This window comes from Leuresthes tenuis, unplaced genomic scaffold (genome assembly GCF_036924035.1).
Source record: "Leuresthes tenuis unplaced genomic scaffold, fLeuTen1.0.hap1 SCAF_17, whole genome shotgun sequence".
Lineage (NCBI taxonomy): Eukaryota > Metazoa > Chordata > Actinopteri > Atheriniformes > Atherinopsidae > Leuresthes > Leuresthes tenuis.
The window spans coordinates 2,391,602-2,417,646 of NW_027325371.1; the positions used below are offsets into that span (position 1 = coordinate 2,391,602).

A 26,045-nucleotide genomic window follows, 5' to 3' on the forward strand; every position below is an offset into this window, starting at 1 on the left:
ATTGTTTGCTTTGGACCAGTAAAATGAGGTCATATCCCTCATCCTTTTTTAGTTTCACTATTTTGTAGCATAGAGCAGTTAAGTTTCCAGTAACTGGAACAAATGACAGGTGTTAAAGCAGTGAGGACATTAATAGAGATGCATATTAATGTCATGCTTACATCATCCTACATACATTTGAAAGGAACACGCATATGAAGAATGGAGAACAGAAAAATGTGAAACACAACATACTGATATTCAGTGTGAAGCTTTGATTGGAAACACAGAAAAACAACATCCTGGAAGAATGGCAGCTTCCATCTTTAAAGGACTGGAAGAGGAAGAAGTTTCCAAGGAATCATTCAGAAGAGTTTTAACCAGAAACTGACTGAATCCATGAATCTGAAAAGGTGTTTCTGAGTGAAAGAGACAGACATGTACAGACTGAACTATCTGTTCAACAGTGATTCTCTGACAGGAGGAAACTCTTTATGCTCAACACAGAGACAACCAGGAACCAGGTAACCAGACTGTAAACCCAGGATGCAGAGGTTCTTCAGTGAATGTGGTGTTGAAGGTGTGGAGGTGGATCAGTGTGTCAGAGGAGACTCTGTAGAAGGACAGAGTGCCAGCAGGACGGTCCACATACACTGCTGCTCTGTGAGAGACAGAGGAGGAGGAGGAGGAGGAGGAGGAGGAAGAGGAGGAGGAGGAGGAGAAGAAGGAGGAGAAGAAGGAGGAGGAGGAGGAGGAGGAGGAGGAGAAGAAGGAGGAGGAGGAGGAGGAGGAGGAGGAGGAGGAGGAGGAGGAGGAGGAGGAGGAGGAGGAGGAGGAGGAGGAGGAGGAGGAGGAGGAGGAGGAGGAGGAGGAGGAGGAGGAGGAGGAGGAGATGATGTCTGTTCCTCTGTTCTTGTGCCAGACAGAGTAACCAGAACCATCACAGCAGCTCAGACTCCAGGACTGATCGTTGTATCCAAACAAACAGTCTCTGTATCCTCTCCTGCTGATTCTTCTGTAACTCACTGATATAGAAACCTCTCCTCTCCACTCGACCTCCCAGAAACAGCGACCAGTCAGAACATTTCTACACAGCAGCTGAGGCCAGCGATCAAATCTGTCAGGATGATCAGGATATGACTGAACCTCCTCCACATGTGTCACCTTCCTGTTGTTGTCAGACAGTTTCAGTTCTCTGTTCACTGTGTTTGTGTCGATGGTGAGTCGACAGGAATCTGATGGAGAGAACAAACACAATCCAGCTGCAGTTATTGATCTATCATCTGTTCACTTTGATCAGTGAGTGATGTGACAGTGTGAAGATGGCTGGATGTCATGAATCAGATGAAGAACACACTTACACTTCCTCAGACCTGGTGTCAGCCATCGTTCTCCAGCAGGCTCCACCCTGAAAGGAGGAGGGGGGTCAGAGCAGCACCGTCTCTTTCAGCATGCACACATGGACATTACATGGCTCTCACACACACATTGTTCTACACCGAGGAAGATGCTGACTGCTCATGAGTCCTTCACACAGCCACACTTGGAAAACACAGAAATATCCCTTTAACTGGATGAATAAAGTCTCTGAATCTGCTGAATATGTTTCCTTACAGGCTGTGCATTAACTAGCAGATGATTGCTGGTATGTATGTTTTCTTTGTGGCCCATTTATCTCAGAAATGACCTGATAAACCTCCATCATTCTGACAGATCCACGCTGTTTTAAGGGGACACCGGCTAATGCTGGCAGACATTTCCTCCTCCTCCTGACAGAGGTTTGCTCCTCCCTCGCTGCTCCTCATCACTTCTAACCAGCTCATGAGCCGGTGAAAGGAAAAGGAGCCGACTGTGTCTGAAGTTATGGAAATAAGTTATGAAAGTACGTGGACAGTATGTTTCAGAAGTTTCATCTCCACTTCGGATCAGACTTAAATTACACTGAAACTCTGACCTGGGAGTCAGCTGACTGACATTTAACATGAACATCATCACATAGTGAGATGTAAGCTGTGTCTCTGTAAGAGGGAAAAGTCAGGAAAACAGTCATTCCACAGTTTTTCACCCTTTATGTAGAAACTGTGATGTTTTTGAGCTGCAGACCAACATAAAGCTGTTAAATGTTCCGTGTAAAGATCTGCTTGAGTGAACAAAGGAAAAAGGCTCCTACATATAGGTTCATGTAAAACTCAGAACCAGCATGAAGCAAAAAGACAGGGCTGAGTGAAGGACAGAGAACATGTTTCCAGCTCTTCCTCCTCCATCAGACATTGTGTGATGCTGCAGCAGACCTCTCCATACCTGAGAGTGTCCAGCCTCCACTGTGGATCCTCCAGTCCAGCTGATAGCTGCTTCACTCCTGAGTCTCCTGGATGGTTGTAGCTCAGGTCCAGCTCTCTCAGATGGGAGGGGTTGGAGGTCAGAGCTGAGATCAGAGAAGCACAGCCTTCCTCTGTGATCAGACAGCCTGACAGGCTGCAGAAAACAACACAAATGGCAGATACTGAGAGAAAAGACGCCAACAGCAGACACCATCCTGAACAGGTCAGCTGTTCAATTAAAATGATTAGCAGTTGAACAGCTGAATGCATCCTGACCTGAGAGCTTCCAGGTTACAGTTTGGACTCTGCAGTCCAACAGACAGCTGCTTCACCCCTGAATCCTGCAGGTTGTTGTTACTCAGGTCCAGTTCTGTCAGACTGGAGGACTGGGAGCTGAGAGCTGAGGACAGAGCTGCACAGCTTCTCTCTGAGAGGTTACAGCCACTCAGTCTGAGGAGGAATAACAGGAAAAGAGTTGAGTTATGTAATTATTCATTATTCACATTAAAGATGGTTGAATAATGAGGACATTTATCCTAATTCCATATTATAAAGTGTTGCCACATTCTTGCAGCGGGTTTTCTTTCCTCTTTATGTGAACTGATCTGATGTAACTTTTTGCTGTGAATCTGTGTTATCTACAAACTGAAATTATCTGAGAAATAACTCAGTTATTTTCTCTCCTTTTAACAAGTAAACAGAGTATTTAAAACATATCTATCTCTGTACTTACACAGCTTTGTTGGAGGCTTTGACCAGTGGCAGCAGCCTCAGAAGAGCCTCCTCTGAAGCAGAGTATTTCTTCAGGTCAAACACATCCAGATGTTTTCCTGATGACAGTAAGATGAAGCCCAGAGCTGACCACTGAGCAGGAGACAGTTTATCTGTGGAGAGACTTCCTGAACTCAGGGCCTGTTGGATCTCCTCCACCAGAGAACGATCATTCAGTTCATTCAGACAGTGGAACAGATTGATGCTTCTCTCTGCAGACAGATTCTCACTGATCTTCTTCTTGATGTAATCAACTGTTTCCTGATTGGTCTGTGAGCTACTTCCTGTCTGTGTCAGCAGGCCTCGTAGGAGCCTCTGATTGGTGTCCAGGGAAAGACCCAGGAGGAAGCGGTGGAACAGGTCCAGGTGTCCATTTGGACTCTGTAAGGCCTTGTCCACAGAACTCTGATGGAGAAATTTTAGATTAGGTTTGTAAAATATTTTTGACCACACAGAGGTTGTTTGTTGTTCTCCCATCAGATTAACTCCAGAGCTGATGAAGGTCAGATGGACATGAAGAGCAGCCAGAAACTCCTGAACACTCAGATGGATGAAGCAGAACACCTTCTCCTGGTACAGCCCTCTCTCCTCTTTAAAGATCTGTGTGAACACTCCTGAGTACACTGAGGCTGCTGAGATATCGATGCCACACTCTGTCAGGTCTGATTCATAGAAGATCAGGTTTCCTTTCTGCAGCTGCTCAAAAGCCAGTTTTCCCAGAGACTCAATCATCTTCCTGCTCTCTGGACTCCAGTGTGGATCTGTCTCAGCTCCTCCATCATACTTGACCTTCTTCACTTTGGCCTGAACCACCAGGAAGTGGATGTACATCTCAGTCAGGGTCTTGGGCAGCTCTCCTCCCTCTCTGGTTTCCAACACATCCTCCAGAACTGTAGCAGTGATCCAGCAGAAGACTGGGATGTGGCACATGATGTGGAGGCTTCGTGATGTCTGGATGTGGGAGATGATGCTGCTGGCCTGCTCCTCATCTCTGAATCTCTTCCTGAAGTACTCCTCCTTCTGTAGGTCAGTGAACCCTCTGACCTCTGTCACCATGCCAACACAGCCAGGAGGGATCTGATTGGCTGCTGCAGGCCGTGTGGTTATCCAGAGGCGAGCCGAGGGAAGCAGGTTCCCCCTGATGAGGTTTGTCAGCAGCACATCCACTGAGGTGGACTCTGTAGCATCAGTCAGGGGCTCCTTGCTGTGGAAGTCCAGAGGAAGTCGACACTCATCCAGACCGTCAAAGATGAACACAACCTGGAACTGTTCAAAGCTGCAGATTCCTGCTGCTTTGGTTTCAGTAAAGAAGTGATGAACAAGTTCTACCAAGCTGAACTTTTTCTCTTTCAGCACATTCAGCTCTCTGAAAGTGAATGGAAGCAGGAGCTGGATGTCCTGGTTGGCTTTGCCTTCAGCCCAGTCCAGAGTGAACTTCTGTGTTAAGACTGTTTTCCCAATGCCAGCCACTCCCTTTGTCATCACTGCTCTGATTGGTTCATCTCTTCCAGGTGGGAGTTTAAAGATGTCTTCTTGTCTGATGGATGTTTCTGCTGTGCCTGCTTTCCTGGATGCTGCTTCAATCTGTCTGACCTCATGTTCATCATTGACCTCTCCAGTCCCCCCCTCTGTGATGTAGAGCTCTGTGTAGATCTGATTCAGAAGGGTTGGGTTTCCTGCTTTAGGAATCCCCTCAAACACACACTGGAACTTCTTCTTCAGAGCAGATTTAAGTTTACGTCGACACACTGGAGCAAAAAGTTCTGAATGAAGACAAGAAATAACATCAGTAAACAGACATTTCCACCCTGTAAAGAATGAGTATTTGAATATGTGTTGTTCTGTGTGCTGAGACATCAGTAAATGTCATTTATCCAGCAGGTTAAATCTTTAGAGAAATCCTCTTACTGCTCTGCAGACGCTTAGCCAGCTCCTCCTGCTTCATTCTCCTCAGGAAGTGAACTGTGATCTTCACTAATGCCTCTCTGCTCCACCTCTGCTCTTCATCCTCACCCTCCCTCTGACTCTCTAAGCATTCTGGGTAATCTGGACTCAGACCCTTCTGGATCTTCTTCAGCTCCTCCTTCACAAAAGTGAGCATGTTGTCCTCCAGCAGCTGGAACAGAATACTATATGAATGAGCCAATCAGACTGAAATCATGGAGCCAAACATCAGATCCATGTTGGACACACTGACAATCCGCTGGTCTGCAAAGTGCAGCCTGGAGATGACTGTGAACACAATAGATGGAAAAGTAGCTGTTGTACATGTACAGACCATAAATATGGAGTCCAGCTGTGTCTGATGCTGCTGGGCAGACTGACCACTGGGAACCTCTGAGCTCTGCTGGTCCACTCTGTGGAGGAATGATGAAGAATGAGCTCACATTGTGTCTGTCCACACAGAGACAAACACAAGGTAAAGGTCCATGAAGGGATGTGTGGATGTGAACAGTGAACGCAGCCATAAAGCAGCTGATTAACTCTGAAGCTGCACATCAGCAGCATCTGTGTTCCAGAAGATAAGAGCTCAGTGTGTCTCTAACAGTGGGAGGAAGCTGATGTCAGATGAAGCAGTTTGAGGAGGAAGGGACACAGAACTGTGTGAACAGACAGAAGATTTGTGTGTTTGTGAGGAGTCCAGCTGACGTGTTGGTTGGATTGTAGCTGTAGTTTCTAAAATACAACAAGAGCTTCAATCTAGAATCACTTCATTGGTTTTACTGAACAGAAACGAGTCGAAAGAAAGGATTTTCAGAGTCTTCACTGACCAACTTCTTTGTCTTTAGAAAACAGAAGCAAATGTAGAATCTGCTGCAGCAACACTCAGTAAAAGCTGTTCTGGAGCCAAATAAAGACAGAAAGTTTATAGAATCTACAGCAACAGCTTCTGGAGCTTCTCCAATCAGCAGGTTACCTGCTGCCAGGTGAGGGTGTCAGGATTGGGTATAAAAGCAGCTTCCACCAAAGGTTCAGCCTCTCCAACAAGGATGGGTCGTGGCTCACCACTTTGTGCCAAACTCCATCAGAGAATCATCAATAAGTTCAGGAAATATTCCTCAGAGTCAGACTGTAAAGAACTTTGGTCTTTCAGCATCTACAGAGCAGAATATTGGGAACAGATTCAGGGAGTCTGGGGAAATCTCAGTGTGGAAAGGCCAAGGACAGAAAGCACTGTTGGATGAGCTCGGAGCCCTCAGGCAGCACTGCAGGAGAAACCGTCAGGCCACCATGATCCATACAGCCACATGGGCTCAGGAGGAGCTGGGAAAAGCATTTCCACTCAACACAGTCCACGGCTGCATCCAGAAATGTGAGCTGAAGCTGCATCACACCAGGAGGAAGCCATATATCAGCTCTGATCAGGGAGAATTTGATGTTTACCATCTGAACAGATCATCTGGGACTGTAAATATCCTGTGTTACATTAAACTAGCTCCATGATTAACACATTTTTCTCTGACTCAGCCTAAATTAAATGATATTATCTCCTTTCCTGCTTTTCACATGTTGACAGAGAAACTGATGCTGCAGCTAACATAAAGTGATGAGTGATGAACGGGTGAATGATCATCATTCTGTCACAGAATGAGCTGTGAAAGCCTGATTGGACCCTTTCTCTGTCAGCAATTGATCAGGGAATTTATAAAGAACTGGATCCATAAGAAGCATCGATAATGACTTTTTACAGACATTTTACCATCAAAGTTATTATTGATCCATGTGACTTTGTTCATGTGAGACTGTTTGTGAAGCAGCTGACATTGTTCAGAACATTTCTTTTAGAAACAGCTCCTCTATAATAAATATCATTCTTAATATTTTCCTCACTGAAAGAGACCTGTTTTAACATCCATTCTTTCCACTCTGACAGTTTCACATGTGAACATGAAATGATGTGAATAAGAGCTCACATTAAACACAAGTTGGAATAAGAACTGTTCAGACTGACTCTGCAACATTTTACAGTGTTACACCATTTACACTCAGCTCACCTCAGAGACCGTGAACGTTGGACTGATTTAAAGTCAATAAGACGATCCTTTGACCTGTCGCTCTTAAAGGACACACAGCTGGGTTCAGGTCCAGATTCAGCTGCAGATCCAGCTTGGTTCCTGTGAATAAAGGTGGTTTGGTGATGTGAGCGCTGAGCTCTGACATGGAGAAGAGTCATGGACAGTTAGAGATGGTGGTCTCACCTCTGAGCTTTGCTCTGGCTCTCATGTTCCCCACACAGAGTGGTTTTAGTGTCCTCACACTGATCCATGCTGCTGGATTCACATCAGCTCACACACACTTTCTACCTTCATCTGCAGAGGAAACACAGATCATTCATCTGCACATCAACTCAAATCCTCTTTTCCATCATCTGAGCTGTAAACAGATCAGCTGCTCCTCCACTGATTGGCTCTGATTCTCTGTTTCATATCAGTGTCTCTGAATGCAGTCAGACAGGAGTGTTGAGGCAGAGGAAGCTGCCATCAGCTGCTGTACTTCCACTACCTGTCCACTAGGTGGAGGCATGGAGCTACAGCCCAGCACACACCTCATGATCCCGATGACCTTGATGAAGTATTCTTTAGTTTAGTTTTCAGAGGACTTTTTAACAGCAAATACAAACAGAGACAGATGTTACATATTAGCTGTGTGAGGCTTTAATAAAGCTGATCAAAAGTCTAAATACTGAGAAAAAGGAGCTGAAATTAGATCAAATGAAACATTTGAAAACAGGAAACAGGTCAACAGCAGAAACTAAAGGATGATGTTAAAGAATTATTTTAGTCTGAATGTAAAGTCTGACTGAAGCACAATGAACTCTGAACATCCTCATCATCATCAGACTAAACAAGTTAAATATATGCTGCATCACAGCTTCATCACTGACATTCAGCTCATTTTATTCTGAAAGGTCTGACAGGAAGCTGCTCTTTCTGACTTTAAAGCTGGAGACGACACTTTGATTCCAGGTACCGCAGTTCCTCTGCAGCTGACAGCTGTTATGCACAGAAATGCATCCATATGCGCGGGAGCACGCGGGAGTGCGCGGGAGCCGTTTCAGGTGTGGATTATTACATTTATCCAATAAAGTTACAGTGATAACACTGAGCTGACAACGGTGTTTCATTCCTTCATCTTTTTTCTCATGTCTTCATGGATGAATAATACGTGCACACTTATGTTAATCCAACAATTGTACAGTTTAGAGCATCTGTTTCACCTGTTATTATATTATTGTAGAAATCCTCCAAAGTAAGGCCCTGAGCAACACTTCTGCAGTCAGCCCGAAACACGGCTGGAGACATTTTCTATCAACAATCTTTACTCAGTGTAGCCCAATGAAATCATCTAAAAATGAACCTAAAACTGTGAAACCTGATTATTTTAATGCTTCTTCAGGTAAACAGATTATGATGAAGTCCCATCATTCCATCCCAGACTCTCTTTAAAGCAGGACCAGCAGGGGATGCATTTCATAACACCGCAGAGCACTCCAGCGGGTGGTAAAGACCGCCCAACGCATCACAGGCGCCCAGTTACCCTCCATCCAGGACATTTAGCACAGATGCTGCCTGGGCAGGGTGAGGAACATCATCAAGGACGTGTCTCATCCCAGCCACGGTCTTTCCACCCTTCTCCCATCTGGCAGACGTTACAGGAGCCTCAGGAAGAGCTTCTTTCTGAGGCTGTGACCCTGCTGAGTTCTGCACCGTCACTTTAACTTCTACCATCGTCACTTCACTGCAGCCTTGCACCTTCTGCACAGCTTATGTGTCTCACTCAGGCCTCACGCCTTTGTACATATTATTCATTCTACAACACTGTCTGCATGCAGCTCTTAGCACATGTAAGCTGCCCTCTCCACTCACTGAATGTGCACACCTCATCTGTATGCACTCTCTTCACAATGTACATATATTTATAATAGATATTTATTCCTAGAAGATTTCCACTGCACTTTCTGTAAATAATTCTGTATTTTGCCCTTCTGGTTAGATGCTAACTGCATTTCTTTGGCTCTGTACCTGTACTCTGCACAATGACAATAAAGTTGAATCTAATCTAATCTAAGTCCCACAGTCAGATAAACTAAACGCTGTCAGAGGTCATAGGTCGCCTTTATTCCTGTGTTATCTCTGGAGGAGGCAGAATCTCATTTATTACATGTGATACTCGCCTGCTGGGGGAGGACAAGGCGTCTGTAAAATGGAAAACTGTAAAATATCTGTTACGGTGTTTTTTTTCACAGGAAGCTGCTCTTTCTGACTTTAAAGCTGGAGACGACACTTTGATTCCAGAAATAAAACATGAAGCAGTTTGTTTGAGAAGGAAACAAACAGAAACATCAGCTGATCATCATGCTGATTGATTCCAGTTAATCAATAACCTGATCATCATGTAGATTTGTCTTCAAACACAAAGTGATCAAAGTTTGTTCTGAAATAAGAAGCGAACATGTTCTCCAACATTACAGAGCAGAAACAAACAGGAAACTCACAGATTGTTCAGAGCTGCAGAAGAAGAAGACTCTCCACTCGACAGACTGAGACACAGGTGAGCTGCTTCCTGGAACCAGTCAGAGCAGAGTCCACCTGTGATGGAGGCGGGACAGATAGAAGCTGTCTGACCAGTGGAGTTCATGTTAAAACACGCCTCCAAGCTCCTGAACATCAAACTCTGAACTTTGTTCTGCAGTTCTCTCTGAGATTCAGCCTCTAACTTCCCCTCATGAACATGTCTCTGCTTCCTGTAGGGCTGTCTCTGCATCAGAACAGGTGTGTTCAGGTGTGACTGATGTTCACCAGCTCAGGATCAACAGTGAAATGAACTCTGGGTGAACAGACCACTCATCCTGGCAGTCAGGGAGCAGAGGATGGGCTGAACTGGATCCAGGGTTGGCTTTGAGTCAGGCTTTAATCTCAGTCGATATTTTGCTCTGATTTTCCTGCTGATGACCAGTTTTGATCTCAGTAGAATAAAAAAAGATGGATTTTAAGTCTAAGACAAAGGTGTTTTTAGCAAACTGGGTGGAACATTTCCCCAGAGTTTTAGGTGTGTTTGACTGCTGCTTTTGTCCTGCGTCAAAGCTTCAAACTAAAGGTGTATTTCTCTGTTTCTCCCAGCAGAAGCAGGATTTAAACATTAAACAGCAGCACAGTGAGCCTCAGAGCTTCATCATCAACACTTCAGCCACAACAAGCTTTGAGTGTTTCACTTCTGTCTTTCTGAATATTTCATGCTGTTGCCTCAAACAGCCCAAATGTAGTGTGGTGTGGACAGAATTTATGCTCTTATGCTGCTGACTGTAGAGAAAGACTTTCCTGCTCTTTTATTCTGAAATGTTCCCTTCAAAGACTCAGAAGTGTCTCCACAGTGATGCCTGCAGGATGAGCTGAGAAAGCCTGAAGCTGCTGATGCGGTTCAGCTCTTCCTTGACCCCCTGTGATCTAATTGTGTTTCCATCAGCTGGTTTGGGCTGAATAAAGTAGTGTGTGCTGCGGTCAGCAGGGGGCGCTAAAGGCTGCGGTCCAAATAAACAGAGTATCGGTGGCTCACTGGAAACTAAACCTGAAGGAAGAAAACACAAGAAAAAGCAGAGAAACATGGAGAGAGATCTGCAGGAATCCTTTAAACTGCTGGGACTCTTCTTTTATATCAGTGCTGCTCATGTTTATTGCCTCAAACAGCTGATTGATCATGTGATCAGTCATGTGGGGAAGGTGTTTAGGAATGATTCACAAAAGCTAAAGGAAACAAAACTTTCCTGTAATTTTCTGTTTGGTTTTCAGATGTTTGGTGGTTCAGACGGTGGATAAAGAGCAGAAATAATGAAAATCTGGGCCCTCTGAGGGCCGAAGCTCAGACAGTAAATGTTCAGGAGGGCAGGAGTCGATCAGGACACCCGCCTCCCCTCCCAGAGGAGATTCATGTTGAAATAACACAGAAACAAGTGATTTATCCAGTAAAAGCTACTGAAGTGTTTCACTTGGATTTGGTTTTTAATATGTTCTTAAAGGGTGGATAAAACCAACAAAGACAAACATTCAGAAGCACAGCTGCTGGCCTCTGCAGGCAGATAGACTTTACAGGCCATAACCAGCAGAGAACACATCCCACAGCAGCCACCTTTGATAGCCTGAGGAGTCAATAATTCATCTATCTGAGCAGCTCACAGTGACTCCATAAAACTGAGCCCATCATGGAGACTTCAGGAATGGGTGTGGCTAAATCCCACAGTCAGAGAAACTGAACAGAGGTCATAGGTCGCCTTTATTGCTGTGTTATCTCTGGTGTAGGTTCCTAAATAATGAAGCCATGAGCTGGACGCTCTCAGCCTCGTTATCCACCTCACACTCAGAGGAAAAACTCCACAGGATCCTCTCCTTAGTTTCCTTCATTTACTTATAAAATAAAGCAAGATGCAACAGTCCAGCATGACCATCCACAAAAATGAGAAATACAAATAAAAAGAGTGAGGTCAAAAAACTGTGTGGCTCCACTCAGGGCCGTAAGCAGAATAAATACTGAGGTCATGAGTCACAACTCCTAAAAAGGATAAAGAATAAAGAATACCGAGGACACGACCTCTGAGGCCTCAATGGTAGTTACGGCCTTGGCTCCACTCCATGATGCCTGACGTGACTAAATCACAGTGTCACACACTGCTTGTTCACAGATCAAAGCTTCTGCCAGGTCTGAAGTCTCTTTCAGAGCTGAGATATAACTACTGAGCAAAAAACACCAAAGACGTGCACAGATTGTCTACAGGATGCAAGCCAGGTTTTTATTTGTCAAACACAGAGCATTTGGTTTACTGACTCCATGAGACTTTCTGCTGTTAGCTGGGGATGGAGCTAACTAACTGTTACTACCAGCAGTGATGAAGAAGGACTTTTTGGAAAAACTTGCTTCTATCCATTCTTCATCCATCCGTTCTTCTCCTGATGCTGTTCTGTTGGGCTCTGAGTGCTTCAAAGGTACAGCGCTGCAGGTACCGACTGCAAGCAAAGTCACAGGGAAACGTGGACAGGATGTTCAGTGATGTGGGAGTTCTCCATATGAACAGGTGGAATGGGCTGGATAACGAGGCCCTGAAGGGGCTCTCTCTACCTTACGCTATGAAGTGAGGGGAAACTGACAGATTTATCATCATATTCAAGGGAATAATGACAAGTTATATCATTATTTATTCAAACTCATATTCTGGATATTTTATATTGAATATGTCGGCGTTTTTTTATTTAAAAAAATATAATTTATTTTATTAAAAAACTAATATTTTAGGGGGGCTTCAGCCTAATGACGCCACTGTTAATAAGTAGTTTTATTGCACTGCCATATCTATACAACTTTTAAATCTTGGGACACTCTGTAGATAAAGTTCTATATTTTTAATATATATTTTCAGCTGTTCTGTCATTATTTATTCTAACATAATGTTTTGTATAAACTACTTTAACTGTTGCATTGTGACTCCCTGCTGCTTGCTGCCGTCATTGTCATCATGTGGACTGTAACAGAGAAACTACGATCATCACTGCCCTCCAGTGGTCACGGTCAGTAACTACAACTCCTCACATACAGTAATACTGATGTTCTCACCAACATTACTCCTCTTACTGCAGGATTCTGGCTCTAATGTTCATCAGTCTGATAATGAGAGAGTAAGCAGAGAGATAACTGACTGATATGAACTGATTAAAGGTTCTTCAGCTTCTTTATTTTCTCGGTTAAATTCACTCTTTTTAATGTAAAAAAAGCTCTTATTGGTTATTCTAACATAATGTTTTGTATAAACTACTTTAACTGTTGCATTGTGACTCCCTGCTGCTTGCTGCCGTCATTGTCATCATGTGGACTGTAACAGAGAAACTACGATCATCACTGCCCTCCAGTGGTCACGGTCAGTAACTACAACTCCTCACATACAGTAATACTGATGTTCTCACCAACATTACTCCTCTTACTGCAGGATTCTGGCTCTAATGTTCATCAGTCTGATAATGAGAGAGTCAGCAGAGAGATAACTGACTGATATGAACTGATTAAAGGTTCTTCAGCTTCTTTTTCTCGGTTAAATTCACTCTTTTTAAAGTAAAAAAGCTCTTTCCAACAGCACTTTGATTTCAGATGGTTTTATCATTTATATTCAGCCTGATTTTATATTTTTAAATGAGATGTGGCTGAAATCTGGAGATAATTCTCAGCTTTCTGAACTATACCCTCCAAGTTGTGACAGTTTGAACCAGCCCACAGTATGTGGCAGAGCGGATTTTTACATGTTTTTAACTCTCTGTGACTTCTACAGAAATATTGTAACTTGTGACATTCACACAGCATGATGGGAATCTCAACCCTCCAACATTAAAAGTTCCAACCATGTAGATTTGTCAGCCCGTCACCACGATGAGAACAGCCGCATTCATTCAGCGCATTCTTGGCTGGAAACTTCTTCCAGCGTGTTATTGGACACCGCTTCTTCACAGTATTCGTGGAATCGCGTCAGGACACGCGCGCATTAAAACATTGTTAAAAGATAAAGAAAAGAATGAGACGGATTTTGGTGGGAAATAGTTTGGGCTACAGTACGATTGTTTAGTTCTCTGTGCGGGTGTTCTCAGCTCTTTGAAATGAATCATAGCGCCCTACGTTGGCTGCAGACAAATCCAAGCAGGTGTTGTGCTGCAAATAATGAGAGACTTAGCAAAACCTCACTGACAGCAGCAGCCATCAAACAATAACTTCAGGGACCTGCAGACTGTTCTTTCCTCTGGACATGGGTGCAATCGGGTATAGTTAGGAGGAGCCAGCTCTCCTACAGCTTCTGTCGGGGAGAACTACTTCGGCACGACACCGGTCGTCCCCTCTCAGGCACCGCGGCGTCGAGTCGCTGAAGGACTGAGAGCCAGTTAGCTCGGGCAGCTTCGCTGACATCGTATCTGTGACGGCAGAGTATGCAGCCAAGTTCTCTATAATCTGCTCAAGTCTGTCACGGGAATCCGACTCAGAAACTGTGTTTAACTCCACATGGGAAGCTAATTCTCACCGGGATTGTGCGATGGTGTCAGAGAGCGCCATGTTGTGTGCAGCTGAGCCCGACAACCGCAGAAGAAGAGCGGTTCATGACGTCACTCTCATGCGCCGCTTGGGATTCTTTTAAAGAAACTTTATTATTATTATTACTTATATTATTCTACGTAAATGTGCAAAAAGCACAGCACACAAAACATTGTACAGATACAGCAGACTCCCGAGCCATCCCACCAAGAACTGTTAAAGAAATTGTTTTCAGATATTATCTTTATGGTTGTTAGAACATTTAATGGAAAAAATAAACTGCCTGAGCTCACTGTGAAAGGCAACAAAAGAAGGTTTTCTCCGAGTAAATTTACATTTATGAATGTGAAATTTCGCCATCAGTATGATGAGGTTAATAATAAATGTTTTGTTGAATTTTTCTTTATTTTTGTTGAAGTCAAAGAGCCCAAACAGAACATCCCTCTGATGTTCTGAGCTGAGCTGCAAGTAAGAACAGGTGAAGCAGGGCACCGATGTCTAATGCCTCTGGAGACCTTAAATCCAGGAGACATTCCACCCATTAGTTTAACTGAGCTGTTACTTCTGTGATGTAGACTTTTGACAGCTGAGAAAAAAATAGTTGCCAAAGCCAAATTTCTTAAGGGATTGTAAAATGAACGGATGTTGGACTGTATCAAAGGCTTTCTAGGAATCCAGAAACACAATGAACCCATCATCCTCCACCATTTCTGGATAATCCAACATGTCTTGGACGAGCCTCACATTATCTGCAACATGCCTCTTATTCATAAAGCCTGACTGTGTTTCCTTGGTAACAGAGTCCAGCTCTGATCTGAATCTTGTTATATAAGTGAGCTAATATGTTGGAATCGTTCTTTAGTAGCAGGTCGCTCGCCAATTGTCTAAAAGTAGATTTTCCTTTTTTGCTTTGGGAATTAAGACTTGAGTCAAAGTGCGTGGGGGCATTGGTTAATTCTATATTCTATAAAGACTTTCTGTAAAAAGGGAGTCAGTTCAGCAATGAAAGATTTCTAAAATTCAGCTGTTAGTCCATCAGACCCTGGAGATTTATTGTTTCTGAGCTGATTGATGGCTTGCTGCACTTCTACAGCAGATAAAGGCCTGTCACAGGATACTTTATCTGCTTCACCTGTTGTCTTAACCCACAGGGAATTTAAAAACTATCAGCTGCCGATTGACAACATTTGGAACTGTACAGGTCTTTAGAACAATGAGAACAAAAACCTGCTATTTTACGATGATCTTCAGTAACAGCTCCGTTAATACTGAACCTACTAATATTATTGTTGGCGGCATTAAAGATTAAAGAAGTAATGAGTGTTTTGTTCTCCTTCTTCTCACCATTTGGAGCGAGACCTGATAAAGGCACCCTTTGCTTTCTGGAAATATAAGTCATGGAGTTATATTTGCAGGAGAATGAGTTCTTCTGTTTCTTCCTCTGTTGAGGAGTCGGGTTTTTGCTGGATAAGTTAGTTCTGCTCCACACAGGCTTCAACTCTTCTGCTTTTCTCGCTTTGACAGCTTGAGCTCCACACTTTCCTAAAAATGTTCCCAACTCATATTTAAGGAGTTCCCAATTAGTCCCAAAAGAGTTTTCATTGTTTGCTTTGGACCAGTAAAATGAGATCATATCCCTGATCCTTTTTTAGTTTCACTATTTTGTAACATAGAGCAGTTAAGTTTCCAGTAACTGGAACAAATGACAGGTGTTAAAGCAGTGAGGACATTAATAGAGATGCATATTAATGTCATGCTTACATCATCCTACATACATTTGAAAGGAAAACGCATATGAAGAATGCGGAACAGAAAAATGTGGAAATAAAATCTTTATAAAATAAAATTTGTTCTGGCTTTTTTCGTATCTTTCAAACTAAAAAGCTGCAGTTTGTAAAAATTATACATTTTCATCGATGAAGTAAAGTTTTTAGATAAATAATTAAACGTTTTATCAAAAAGTCTAAAATCATTAAAAAGTCTAAATGTTCAGATACTAAATACAAATTTAATGTAAAAGAGAAAATATCAAAATTATTTTTGAAAATATTTATTGAAGATTTTAAAAATTCAACATTTCAAACACAAAGTCAAACATTGTGAGACTGAATGTTAAAAATAATGATGTAAAATTATGTAAAATATCAAAACTCTGCGATCAGAAATCAATAATTCAGTCTATAATTGCACATCATCAGGATGAACCCTGGCTGCTCACCAACCTTCTGCTCATTGGAGCAGAACCAGTGAAGATCTGTCAGCAGGTTGGAAATTCATCTGGGCTGACTGCAGCTCAGTGATTCCTCTCTGATGTCACAGTTTGTCACATGTGCAGCAAACTAACTGCAGCTGACAGCAACTGAATGGTCTCAGCTGCAGTGAGCTGCAGAGAAACACAACATACTGATATTCAGTGTGAAGCTTTGACTGGAAACACAGAAAAACATCATCCTGGAAGAATGGCAGCTTCCATCTTTAAAGGACTGGAAGAGGAAGAAGTTTCCAAGGAATCATTCAGAAGAGTTTCAAACAGAAACTGACTGAATCCATGAATCTGAAAAGGTGTTTCTGAGTGAAAGAGACAGACATGTACAGACTGAACTATCTGTTCAACAGTGATTCTCTGACAGGAGGAAACTCTTTGTGCTCAACACAGAGACACTGAGGAACCAGAGGACCAGACTCCAAACCCAGGAAGCAGAGGTTCTTCAGTGAATGTGGTGTTGAAGGTGTGGAGGTGGATCAGTGTGTCAGAGGAGACTCTGTAGAAGGACAGAGTGCCAGCAGGACGGTCCAAATACACTGCTGCTCTGTTAGAGACGGAGGAGGAGGAGATGCGTGTTTTTCTGTCATTGTGCCAGACAGAGTAACCAGAACTAGCAGAGCAGCTCAGACTCCAGGACTGATCGTTGAATCCAAACACACAGTCTCTGTCTCCTCTCCTGCTGATTCTTCTGTAACTCACTGATATATAAACTGTTCCTCTCCACTCGACCTCCCAGAAACAGCGACCGGTCAGAACATTTCTACACAGCAGCTGAGAACACCAGTAAAATCTGTGTGGATGATCAGGATATGACTGAACCTCCACCACATGTGTCACCTTCCTGTTGTTGTCAGACAGTTTCAGTTCACTGTTCACTGTGTTTGTGTCGATGGTGAGTCGACAGGAATCTGATGGAGAGAACAAACACAATCCAGCTGCAGTTATTGATCTATCATCTGTACACTTTGATCAGTGAGGGATGTGACAGTGTGAAGATGGCTGGATGTCATGAATCAGATGAAGAACACACTTACACTTCCTCAGACCTGGTGTCAGCCATCGTTCTCCAGCAGGCTCCACCCTGAAAGGAGGAGGGGGGTCAGAGCAGCACCGTCTCTTTCAGCATGCACACATGGACATTACATGGCTCTCACACACACATTGTTCTACACTGAGGAAGATGCTGACTGCTCATGAGTCCTTCACACAGCCCCACTTGGAAAACACAGAAATATCCCTTTAACTGGATGAATAAAGTCTCTGAATCTGCTGAATATGTTTCCTTACAGGCTGTGCATTAACCAGCAGATGATTGCTGGTATGTATGTTTTCTTTGTGGCCCATTTATCTCAGAAATGACCTGATAAACCTCCATCATTCTGACAGATCCACGCTGTTTTAAGGGGACACCGGCTAATGCTGGCAGACATTTCCTCCTCCTCCTGACAGAGGTTTGCTCCTCCCTCGCTGCTCCTCATCACTTCTAACCAGCTCATGAGCCGGTGAAAGGAAAAGGAACCGACTGTGTCTGAAGTTATGGAAATAAGTTATGAAAGTACGTGGACAGTATGGGATGTTTCAGAAGTTTAATCTCCACTTCGGATCAGACTTAAATTACACTGAAAACATCTGTACGCACGGTCTGAGGAATGTGTGAAATGTGCAGATTCTCTTTATTTAATGCAGGAACATCTGTATGAGCGGTTTGTGTGTTTGTGTGTGAGATGGACTCTAGACCCACCCAGGGTGGACCTGCCTCTCGCCCTGTGGCTGCTGGGATAGGCTCCAGTTCCTGCCACCATGAACTGAATTAAGCAGGTAGAGAAAATGGATGAATGGATTTATGCATCTGGTCCCTGGACTTTGGATCATTTTGGATGGATCTAAAACTGAATTATTTGGACACTGTAACAGGGAACTTGTTTGGTGTAAACTAAAGGCAATATTTGAGCAGAAGAACTTTAAACCAACAGTGAAGCCTGAAGCTGTAAATGTAATGGTTTGGGTCTGAGGCAGGGCCCGGTCAACTCTCCATCACAGAATCCAACATGAATTCTTCACCATTTCAGAGGCTGTTTGAGGAAAATGTGAGACCATCTGTCCAGAAACTGCAGCTGAAGCAGAGGTGGACCATGCTCCATGACAATGAGAGAAAACATTCCAGTAAATCCACCAAGAAACTTCTCCAAAGGAATCAGAAACACAGGGTTCTGGAACAGCTCAGTCAAAGCCCAAAGAGAAAGAAGATTGGGAAGACAATGACGAGGAAGATTTCTCTGAATCTGAAAATCACATTTATGTCCATTCAGAGTATGACAGTGAGTTTAAAACAGGATGAATTTTATGCTGAACCAATGCCAAAGTGAGCAGGTCAACAGCAGCAGCACCAGCTCATCAGCAGCCAGTCAGCAGAGGCCCATCAGGGCCAGAAATGTGGACGTCATTAAGTGGTGAAACTGCACGGATCACCTGATGCAGCTGGACTGAGAGGTCAAATGTGTGATCTGTAACCATTTCTAATTTAAAACCCTGACTGTGTGTTTTTAACTCCTAACTGTGATCATTGGTGAGTGAGAACGAACTAACAAAGTGAACGGACTGTGGACAACATGTCAGGTTGGTCTGAACTCTGACCTGGGAGTCAGCTGACTGACGTTTAACATGAACATCATCACATAGTGAGATGTAAGCTGTATCTCTGGAGGAGGGAAAAGTCAGGAAAACAGTCATTCCACAGTTTTTCACCCTTTATCTAGAAACTGTGATGTTTTTGAGCTGCAGACCAACATAAAGCTGTTAAATGTTCTGTGTAAAGATCTGCTTGAGTGAACAAAGGAAAAATGCTCCTACATGTAGGTTCATATAAAACTCAGAACCAGCATGAAGCAAAAAGACAGGGCTGAGTGAAGGACAGAGAACATGTTTCCAGCTCTTCCTCCTCCATCAGACATTGTGTGATGCTGCAGCAGACCTCTCCATACCTGAGAGTGTCCAGCCTCCACTGTGGATCCTCCAGTCCAGCTGATAGCTGCTTCACTCCTGAGTCTCCTGGATGGTTGTAGCTCAGGTCCAGCTCTCTCAGATGGGAGGGGTTGGAGGTCAGAGCTGAGATCAGAGAAGCACAGCCTTCCTCTGTGATCAGACAGCCTGACAGGCTGCAGAAAACAACACAAATGGCAGATACTGAGAGAAAAGACACCAACAGCAGACACCATCCTGAACAGGTCAGCTGTTCATCCATGACTGTAAAGCAGAATTAAAATGATCAGGAGTTGAACAGCTGAATTAATCCTGACCTGAGAGCTTCCAGGTTACAGTTTGGACTCTGCAGTCCAACAGACAGCTGCTTCACCCCTGAATCCTGCAGGTTGTTGTTACTCAGGTCCAGGTCTGTCAGACTGGAGGACTGGGAGCTGAGAGCTGAGGACAGAGTTGCACAGCTTCTCTCTGAGAGGTTACAGTCACTCAGTCTGAGGAGGAATAACAGGAAAAGAGTTAAGTTATGTAATTATTCATTATTCACATTAAAGATGGTTGAATTAATAAATAATGATGACATTTATCCTAATTCTATATTATAAAGTGTTGCCACATTCTTGCAGCGTGTTTCTTTCCTCTTTATGTGAACTGATCTGATGTAACTGTTTGCTGTGAATCTGTGTTATCTACAAACTGAAATGATCTGAGAAATAACTCAGTTATTTTCTCTCCTTTTAACAAGTAAACAGAGTATTTAAAACATATTTATCTCTGTACTTACACAGCTTTGTTGGAGGCTTTGACCACTGGCAGCAGCCTCAGAAGAGCCTCCTCTGAAGCAGAGTATTTCTTCAGGTCAAACACATCCAGATGTTTTCCTGATGACAGTAAGATGAAGACCAGAGCTGACCACTGAGCAGGAGACAGTTCATCTGTGGAGAGACGTCCTGAACTCAGGGCCTGTTGGATCTCCTCCACCAGAGAACGATCATTCAGTTCATTCAGACAGTGGAACAGATTGATGCTTCTCTCTGCAGACAGATTCTCACTGATCTTCTTCTTGATGTAATCAACTGTTTCCTGATTGGTCTGTGAGCTACTTCCTGTCTGTGAGCTACTTCCTGTCTGTGTCAGCAGGCCTCGTAGGAGCCTCTGATTGGTCTGGAGGGAAAGACCCAGGAGGAAGCGGAGGAACAGGTCCAGGTGTCCATTTGGACTCTTTAAGGCCTTGTCCACAGAACTCTGATGGAAGAGTCGAAGAGAATCTGCAGATTGATCTTCTGTTGTTTCAGATGTCTGGGAGGATGTTTGTTGTTTATTCTGCTGATTGACACCAGAGCGAAAACCGAACATTTTTCTCAAAGACTTTAAAGGAAAAGATATTTGTGCCTTTGCGATAGGAGCTTGTGCACTTATTTCTGTTTGACTGTAACTTCTCTCAAGACTCTTTTTTGAATCTTTAGGTATCTGGGATAATGATGATGATGATGATGATTGTTGTTCTTCCATCAGGTTGACTCCAGACTTGATGAAGGTCAGATGGACATGAAGAGCAGCCAGAAACTCCTGAACACTCAGATGGATGAAGCAGAACACCTTCTCCTGGTACAGCCCTCTCTCCTCTTTAAAGATCTGTGTGAACACTCCTGAGTACACTGAGGCTGCTGAGATATCGATGCCACACTCTGTCAGGTCTGATTCATAGAAGATCAGGTTTCCTTTCTGCAGCTGCTCAAAAGCCAGTTTTCCCAGAGACTCAATCATCTTCCTGCTCTCTGGACTCCAGTGTGGATCTGTCTCAGCTCCTCCATCATACTTGACCTTCTTCACTTTGGCCTGAACCACCAGGAAGTGGATGTACATCTCAGTCAGGGTCTTGGGCAGCTCTCCTCCCTCTCTGGTTTCCAACACATCCTCCAGAACTGTAGCAGTGATCCAGCAGAAGACTGGGATGTGGCACATGATGTGGAGGCTTCGTGATGTCTGGATGTGGGAGATGATGCTGCTGGCCTGCTCTGAATCTCTGAATCTCTTCCTGAAGTACTCCTCCTTCTGTGGGTCAGTGAACCCTCTGACCTCTGTCACCATGCCAACACAGCCAGGAGGGATCTGACTGGCTGCTGCAGGCCGTGTGGTTATCCAGAGGCGAGCAGAGGGAAGCAGGTTCCCCCTGATGAGGTTTGTCAGCAGCACATCCACTGAGGTGGACTCTGTAGCATCAGTCAGGGGCTCCTTGCTGTGGAAGTCCAGAGGAAGTCGACACTCATCCAGACCGTCAAAGATGAACACAACCTGAAACTGTTCAAAGCTGCAGATTCCTGCTGCTTTGGTTTCAGTAAAGAAGTGATGAACAAGTTCCACCAAGCTGAACTTTTTCTCTTTCAGCACATTCAGCTCTCTGAAAGTGAATGGAAACATGAAGTGGATGTCCTGGTTGGCTTTGCCTTCAGCCCAGTCCAGAGTGAACTTCTGAGTTAAGACTGTTTTCCCAATGCCAGCCACTCCCTTTGTCATCACTGCTCTGATTGGTTCATCTCTTCCAGGTGGGAGTTTAAAGATGTCTTCTTGTCTGATGGATGTTTCTGCTCTGTCTGCTTTCCTGGATGCTGCTTCAATCTGTCTGACCTCATGTTCATCATTGACCTCTCCAGTCCCCCCCTCTGTGATGTAGAGCTCTGTGTAGATCTGATTCAGAAGGGTTGGGTTTCCTGCTTTAGGAATCCCCTCAAACACACACTGGAACTTCTTCTTCAGAGCAGATTTAACTTTACGTCCACAAAGTTCTGAATGAAGACAAGAAATAACATCAGTAAACAGACATTTCCACCCTGTAAAGAATGAGTATTTGAACATGTGTTGTTCTGTGAGCTGAGACATCAGTAAATGTGTCATTTATCCAGCAGGTTAAATCTTTAGAGAAATCCTCTTACTGCTCTGCAGACGCTCAGCCAGCTCCTCCTGCTTCATTCTCCTCAGGAAGTGAACTGTGATCTTCACTAATGCCTCTCTGCTGCTCCTCTGCTCTTCATCCTCACCCTCCCTCTGACTCTCTAAGCATTCTGGGTAATCTGGACTCAGACCCTTCTGCATCTTCTTCAGCTCCTCCTTCACAAAAGTGAGCATGTTGTCCTCCAGCAGCTGGAACAGAATACTATATGAATGAGCCAATCAGGCTGAAATCATGGAGCCAAACATCAGATCCATGTTGGACACACTGACAATCCGCTGGTCTACAAAGTGCAGCCTGGAGATGACTGTGAACACAATAGATGGAAAAGTAGCTGTTGTACATGTACAGACCATAAATATGGAGTCCAGCTGTGTCTGATGCTGCTGGGCAGACTGACCACTGGGAACCTCTGAGCTCTGCTGGTCCACTCTGTGGAGGAATGATGAAGAATGAGCTCACATTGTGTCTGTCCACACAGAGACAAACACAAGGTAAAGGTCCATGAAGGGATGTGTGGATGTGAACAGTGAACGCAGCCATAAAGCAGCTGATTAACTCTGAAGCTGCACATCAGCAGCATCTGTGTTCCAGAAGATAAGAGCTCAGTGTGTCTCTAACAGTGGGAGGAAGCTGGTGTCAGATGAAGCAGTTTGAGGAGGAAGGGACACAGAACTGTGTGAACAGACAGAAGATTTGTGTGTTTGTGAGGAGTCGAGCTGACGTGTTGGTTGGATTGTAGCTGCAGTTTCTAAAATACAACAAGAGCTTCAATCTGGAATCAGTTAATTGGTTTTATTGAACAGAAACGAGTCCAAAGAAATGATTTTCAGAGTCTTCACTGACCAACTTCTTTATATTTAGAAAACAGAAGCAAATGTAGAATCTGCTGCAGCAACACTCAGTAAAAGTTGTTCTGGAGTCGAATAAAGACAGAAAGTTTATATAATCTACAGCAACAGCTTCTGGAGCTTCTCCAACCAGCAGGTTACCTGCTGACAGGTGAGGGTGTCAGGATTGGGTATAAAAGCAGCTTCCACCAAAGGTTCAGCCTCTCCAACAAGGATGGGTCGTGGCTCACCACTTTGGGCCAAACTCCATCAGAGAATCATCAATAAGTTCAGGAAATATTCCTCAGAGTCAGACTGGAAAGAACTTTGGTCTTTCAGCATCTACAGAGCAGAATATTGGGAACAGATTCAGGGAGTCTGGGGAAACCTCAGTGTGGAAAGGCCAAGGACAGAAACCCCTGCTGGATGAGCTCGGAGCCCTCAGGCAGCACTGCAGGAGAAACCGTCAGGCCACCATGATCCATACAGCCACATGGGCTCAGGAGGAGCTGGGAAAAGCATTTCCACTCAACACAGTCCACGGCTGCATCCAGAAATGTGAGCTGAAGCTGCATCACACCAGGAGGAAGCCATATATCAGCTCTGATCAGGGAGAATTTGAGAACCATGATGTTTACCATCTGAACAGATCATCTGGGACTGTAAATATCCTGTGTTACATTAAACTAGCTCCATGATTAACACATTTTCCTCTGAGTCAGCCTAAATTAAATGACATTATTCATTTTCCTGCTTTTCACATGTTGACAGAGAAACTGATGCTGCAGCTAACATAAAGTGATGAGTGATGAATGGGTGAATGATCATCATTCTGTCACAGAATGAGCTGTGAAAGCCTGATTGGACCCTTTCTCTGCAGCAGATCCACATCTCAGGAAGCTCAGGTGACAGTCTTTCATCGTCTGTTAGAAAAATATTAGACCTAAAAAAGTCCTTATCTGAGACTGAAAGCTGAAGTTATTTAGAAGTTAAAGTTATTGGTTGATATTTTAATCATGTTAGTATTTTATTCACATTATCTGTGTGGAGCTCACAAAGACACCAAACCCAAACTTCATGTCTTTGGGATTTCAGATGGTTGCTGACTCGTATAAAACTGGGTCAGCAATCGATGAGGGAATTAATAAAGAACTGGATCCATAAGAAGCATCGATAATGACTTTGTATTGATCAGTTCTTATGGATTCCCATCCCTAATCTGTGCCCCTGAACTCAAACTCTGAGTCTGAAATCATTTCAGATCCTTCTAAAAACTTTCTTCTTTGTGAAAACCTTTGAAAATCTGTTCAGACATTTTACCATCAAAGTTATTATTGATCCATGTGACTTTGTTCATGTGAGACTGTTTGTAAAGCAGCTGACATTGTTCAGAACATTTATTTTAGAAACAGCTCCTCTATAATAAATATCATTCTTAATATTTTCCTCACTGAAAGAGACCTGTTTTAACATCCATTCTTTCCACTCTGACAGTTTCACATGTGAACATGAAATGATGTGAATAAGAGCTCACATTAAACACAAGTTGGAATAAGAACTGTTCAGACTGACTCTGGAACATTTTACAGTGTTACACCATTTACACTCAGCTCACCTCTGAGACCGTGAACGTTGGTCTGATTTAAAGTCAATAATACGACCCTTTGACCAGTCGCTCCTCATGGACACACAGCTGGGTTCAGGTTCAGGTTCAGGTCTCTGAAAGCTGCTGATAGGAAAAAAAACACTTGTTTAATTTAAATTTACACGTTCAGTAAAATTCAGTTTGGATTAAAAAGTAAAAATGTGACAGAAAATGATTTATTTTGAATAAATCAACTGAAAACTTCACTTTGTTTTAATAAAGAGCAGAAAGACTAAAGTAAACATCACATTACACACATGATGCAGCTGATTAATCTCATCAGAGACATCAAGAACTGATCCAAGTCTGAAATAATTCATCTGAACCATGATGCAGCCTCCACTGAATACTGACAGCTACTCACTGTTTGTCTGATGGAACATCATGTTGGAAATGAATGATCTGATCCTTGGACCTGTTGCTCTTAAAGGACACACAGCTGGGTTCAGGTCCAGATTCAGCTGCAGATCCAGCTTGGTTCCTGTGAATAAAGGTGGTTTGGTGATGTGAGCGCTGAGCTCTGACATGGAGAAGAGTCATGGACAGTTAGAGATGGTGGTCTCACCTCTGAGCTTTGCTCTGGCTCTCATGTTCCCCACACAGAGTGGTTTTAGTGTCCTCACACTGATCCATGCTGCTGGATTCACATCAGCTCACACACACTTTCTACCTTCATCTGCAGAGGAAACACAGATCATTCATCTGCACATCAACTCAAATCCTCTTTTCCATCATCTGAGCTGTAAACAGATCAGCTGCTCCTCCACTGATTGGCTCTGATTCTCTGTTTCATATCAGTGTCTCTGAATGCAGTCAGACAGGAGTGTTGAGGCAGAGGAAGCTGCCATCAGCTGCTGTACTTCCACTACCTGTCCACTAGGTGGAGGCATGGAGCTACAGCCCAGCACACACCTCATGATCCCGATGACCATGATGAAGGATTCTTTAGTTTAGTTTTCAGAGGACTTTTTAACAGCAAATACAAACAGAGACAGTTGTTAGATCTTAGCTGTGTGAGGCTTTAATAAAGCTGATCAAAAGTCTAAATACTGAGAAAAGGGAGCTGAAATTAGATCAAATGAAACATTTGAAAACAGGAAACAGGTCAACAGCAGAAACTAAAGGATGATGTTAAAGAATTATTTTAGTCTGAATGTAAAGTCTGACTGAAGCACAATGAACTCTGAACATATGTGTTTTACATATTAATATACTGTCTATATTTCCTCATGATCTCTACCTTTAAGATAAT

At 43.5% G+C, this 26,045-nt stretch overlaps 2 protein-coding genes and 3 long non-coding RNA genes across 6 annotated transcripts; all 5 read right to left on the reverse strand.

Moving 5' to 3' along the window:
* Nucleotides 1–263: 263 nt before the first annotated feature.
* LOC140273194 (NLR family CARD domain-containing protein 3-like) lies at nucleotides 264–5,049 on the reverse strand (the record flags this gene model as incomplete). The annotated part of the gene is made up of 6 exons (XM_072368708.1): nucleotides 264–1,214; nucleotides 1,341–1,387; nucleotides 2,281–2,454; nucleotides 2,577–2,750; nucleotides 3,034–4,834; nucleotides 4,980–5,049. Coding segments are annotated over 6 exons (3,003 nt in total), but the record flags the coding sequence as incomplete, so codon positions are not given.
* A 22-nt stretch (nucleotides 5,050–5,071) lies between these two features.
* LOC140272637 (uncharacterized) lies at nucleotides 5,072–6,022 on the reverse strand. Its single transcript, XR_011907963.1, has 3 exons — nucleotides 5,989–6,022; nucleotides 5,350–5,428; nucleotides 5,072–5,187 (listed from the first exon to the last, which is right to left on the reverse strand). It is a non-coding gene; the product is annotated as an uncharacterized lncRNA (long non-coding RNA).
* A 1,031-nt stretch (nucleotides 6,023–7,053) lies between these two features.
* Nucleotides 7,054–10,512, reverse strand: LOC140272634 (uncharacterized). 2 transcript variants are annotated; one of them, XR_011907960.1, is made up of 3 exons: nucleotides 9,568–10,512; nucleotides 7,271–7,381; nucleotides 7,054–7,186 (listed from the first exon to the last, which is right to left on the reverse strand). It is a non-coding gene; the product is annotated as an uncharacterized lncRNA (long non-coding RNA). The 2 variants fall into 2 exon arrangements; XR_011907961.1 differs by lacking the exon at nucleotides 9,568–10,512 and adding an exon at nucleotides 9,457–9,474.
* Nucleotides 10,513–16,162: 5,650 nt separating this feature from the next.
* LOC140272639 (uncharacterized) lies at nucleotides 16,163–17,097 on the reverse strand. The gene is made up of 2 exons (XR_011907965.1): nucleotides 16,594–17,097; nucleotides 16,163–16,412 (listed from the first exon to the last, which is right to left on the reverse strand). It is a non-coding gene; the product is annotated as an uncharacterized lncRNA (long non-coding RNA).
* A 2,164-nt stretch (nucleotides 17,098–19,261) lies between these two features.
* On the reverse strand, nucleotides 19,262–25,780 carry LOC140273196 (NLR family CARD domain-containing protein 3-like). The gene is made up of 8 exons (XM_072368712.1): nucleotides 25,359–25,780; nucleotides 25,158–25,274; nucleotides 24,764–24,877; nucleotides 22,672–22,750; nucleotides 22,302–22,509; nucleotides 20,153–22,154; nucleotides 19,689–19,862; nucleotides 19,262–19,547 (listed from the first exon to the last, which is right to left on the reverse strand). Exons 1-8 carry the CDS (start codon nucleotides 25,424–25,426, stop codon nucleotides 19,262–19,264), a joined length of 3,048 nt encoding a protein of 1,015 aa, XP_072224813.1. The 5' UTR covers nucleotides 25,427–25,780.
* Nucleotides 25,781–26,045: the final 265 nt, after the last annotated feature.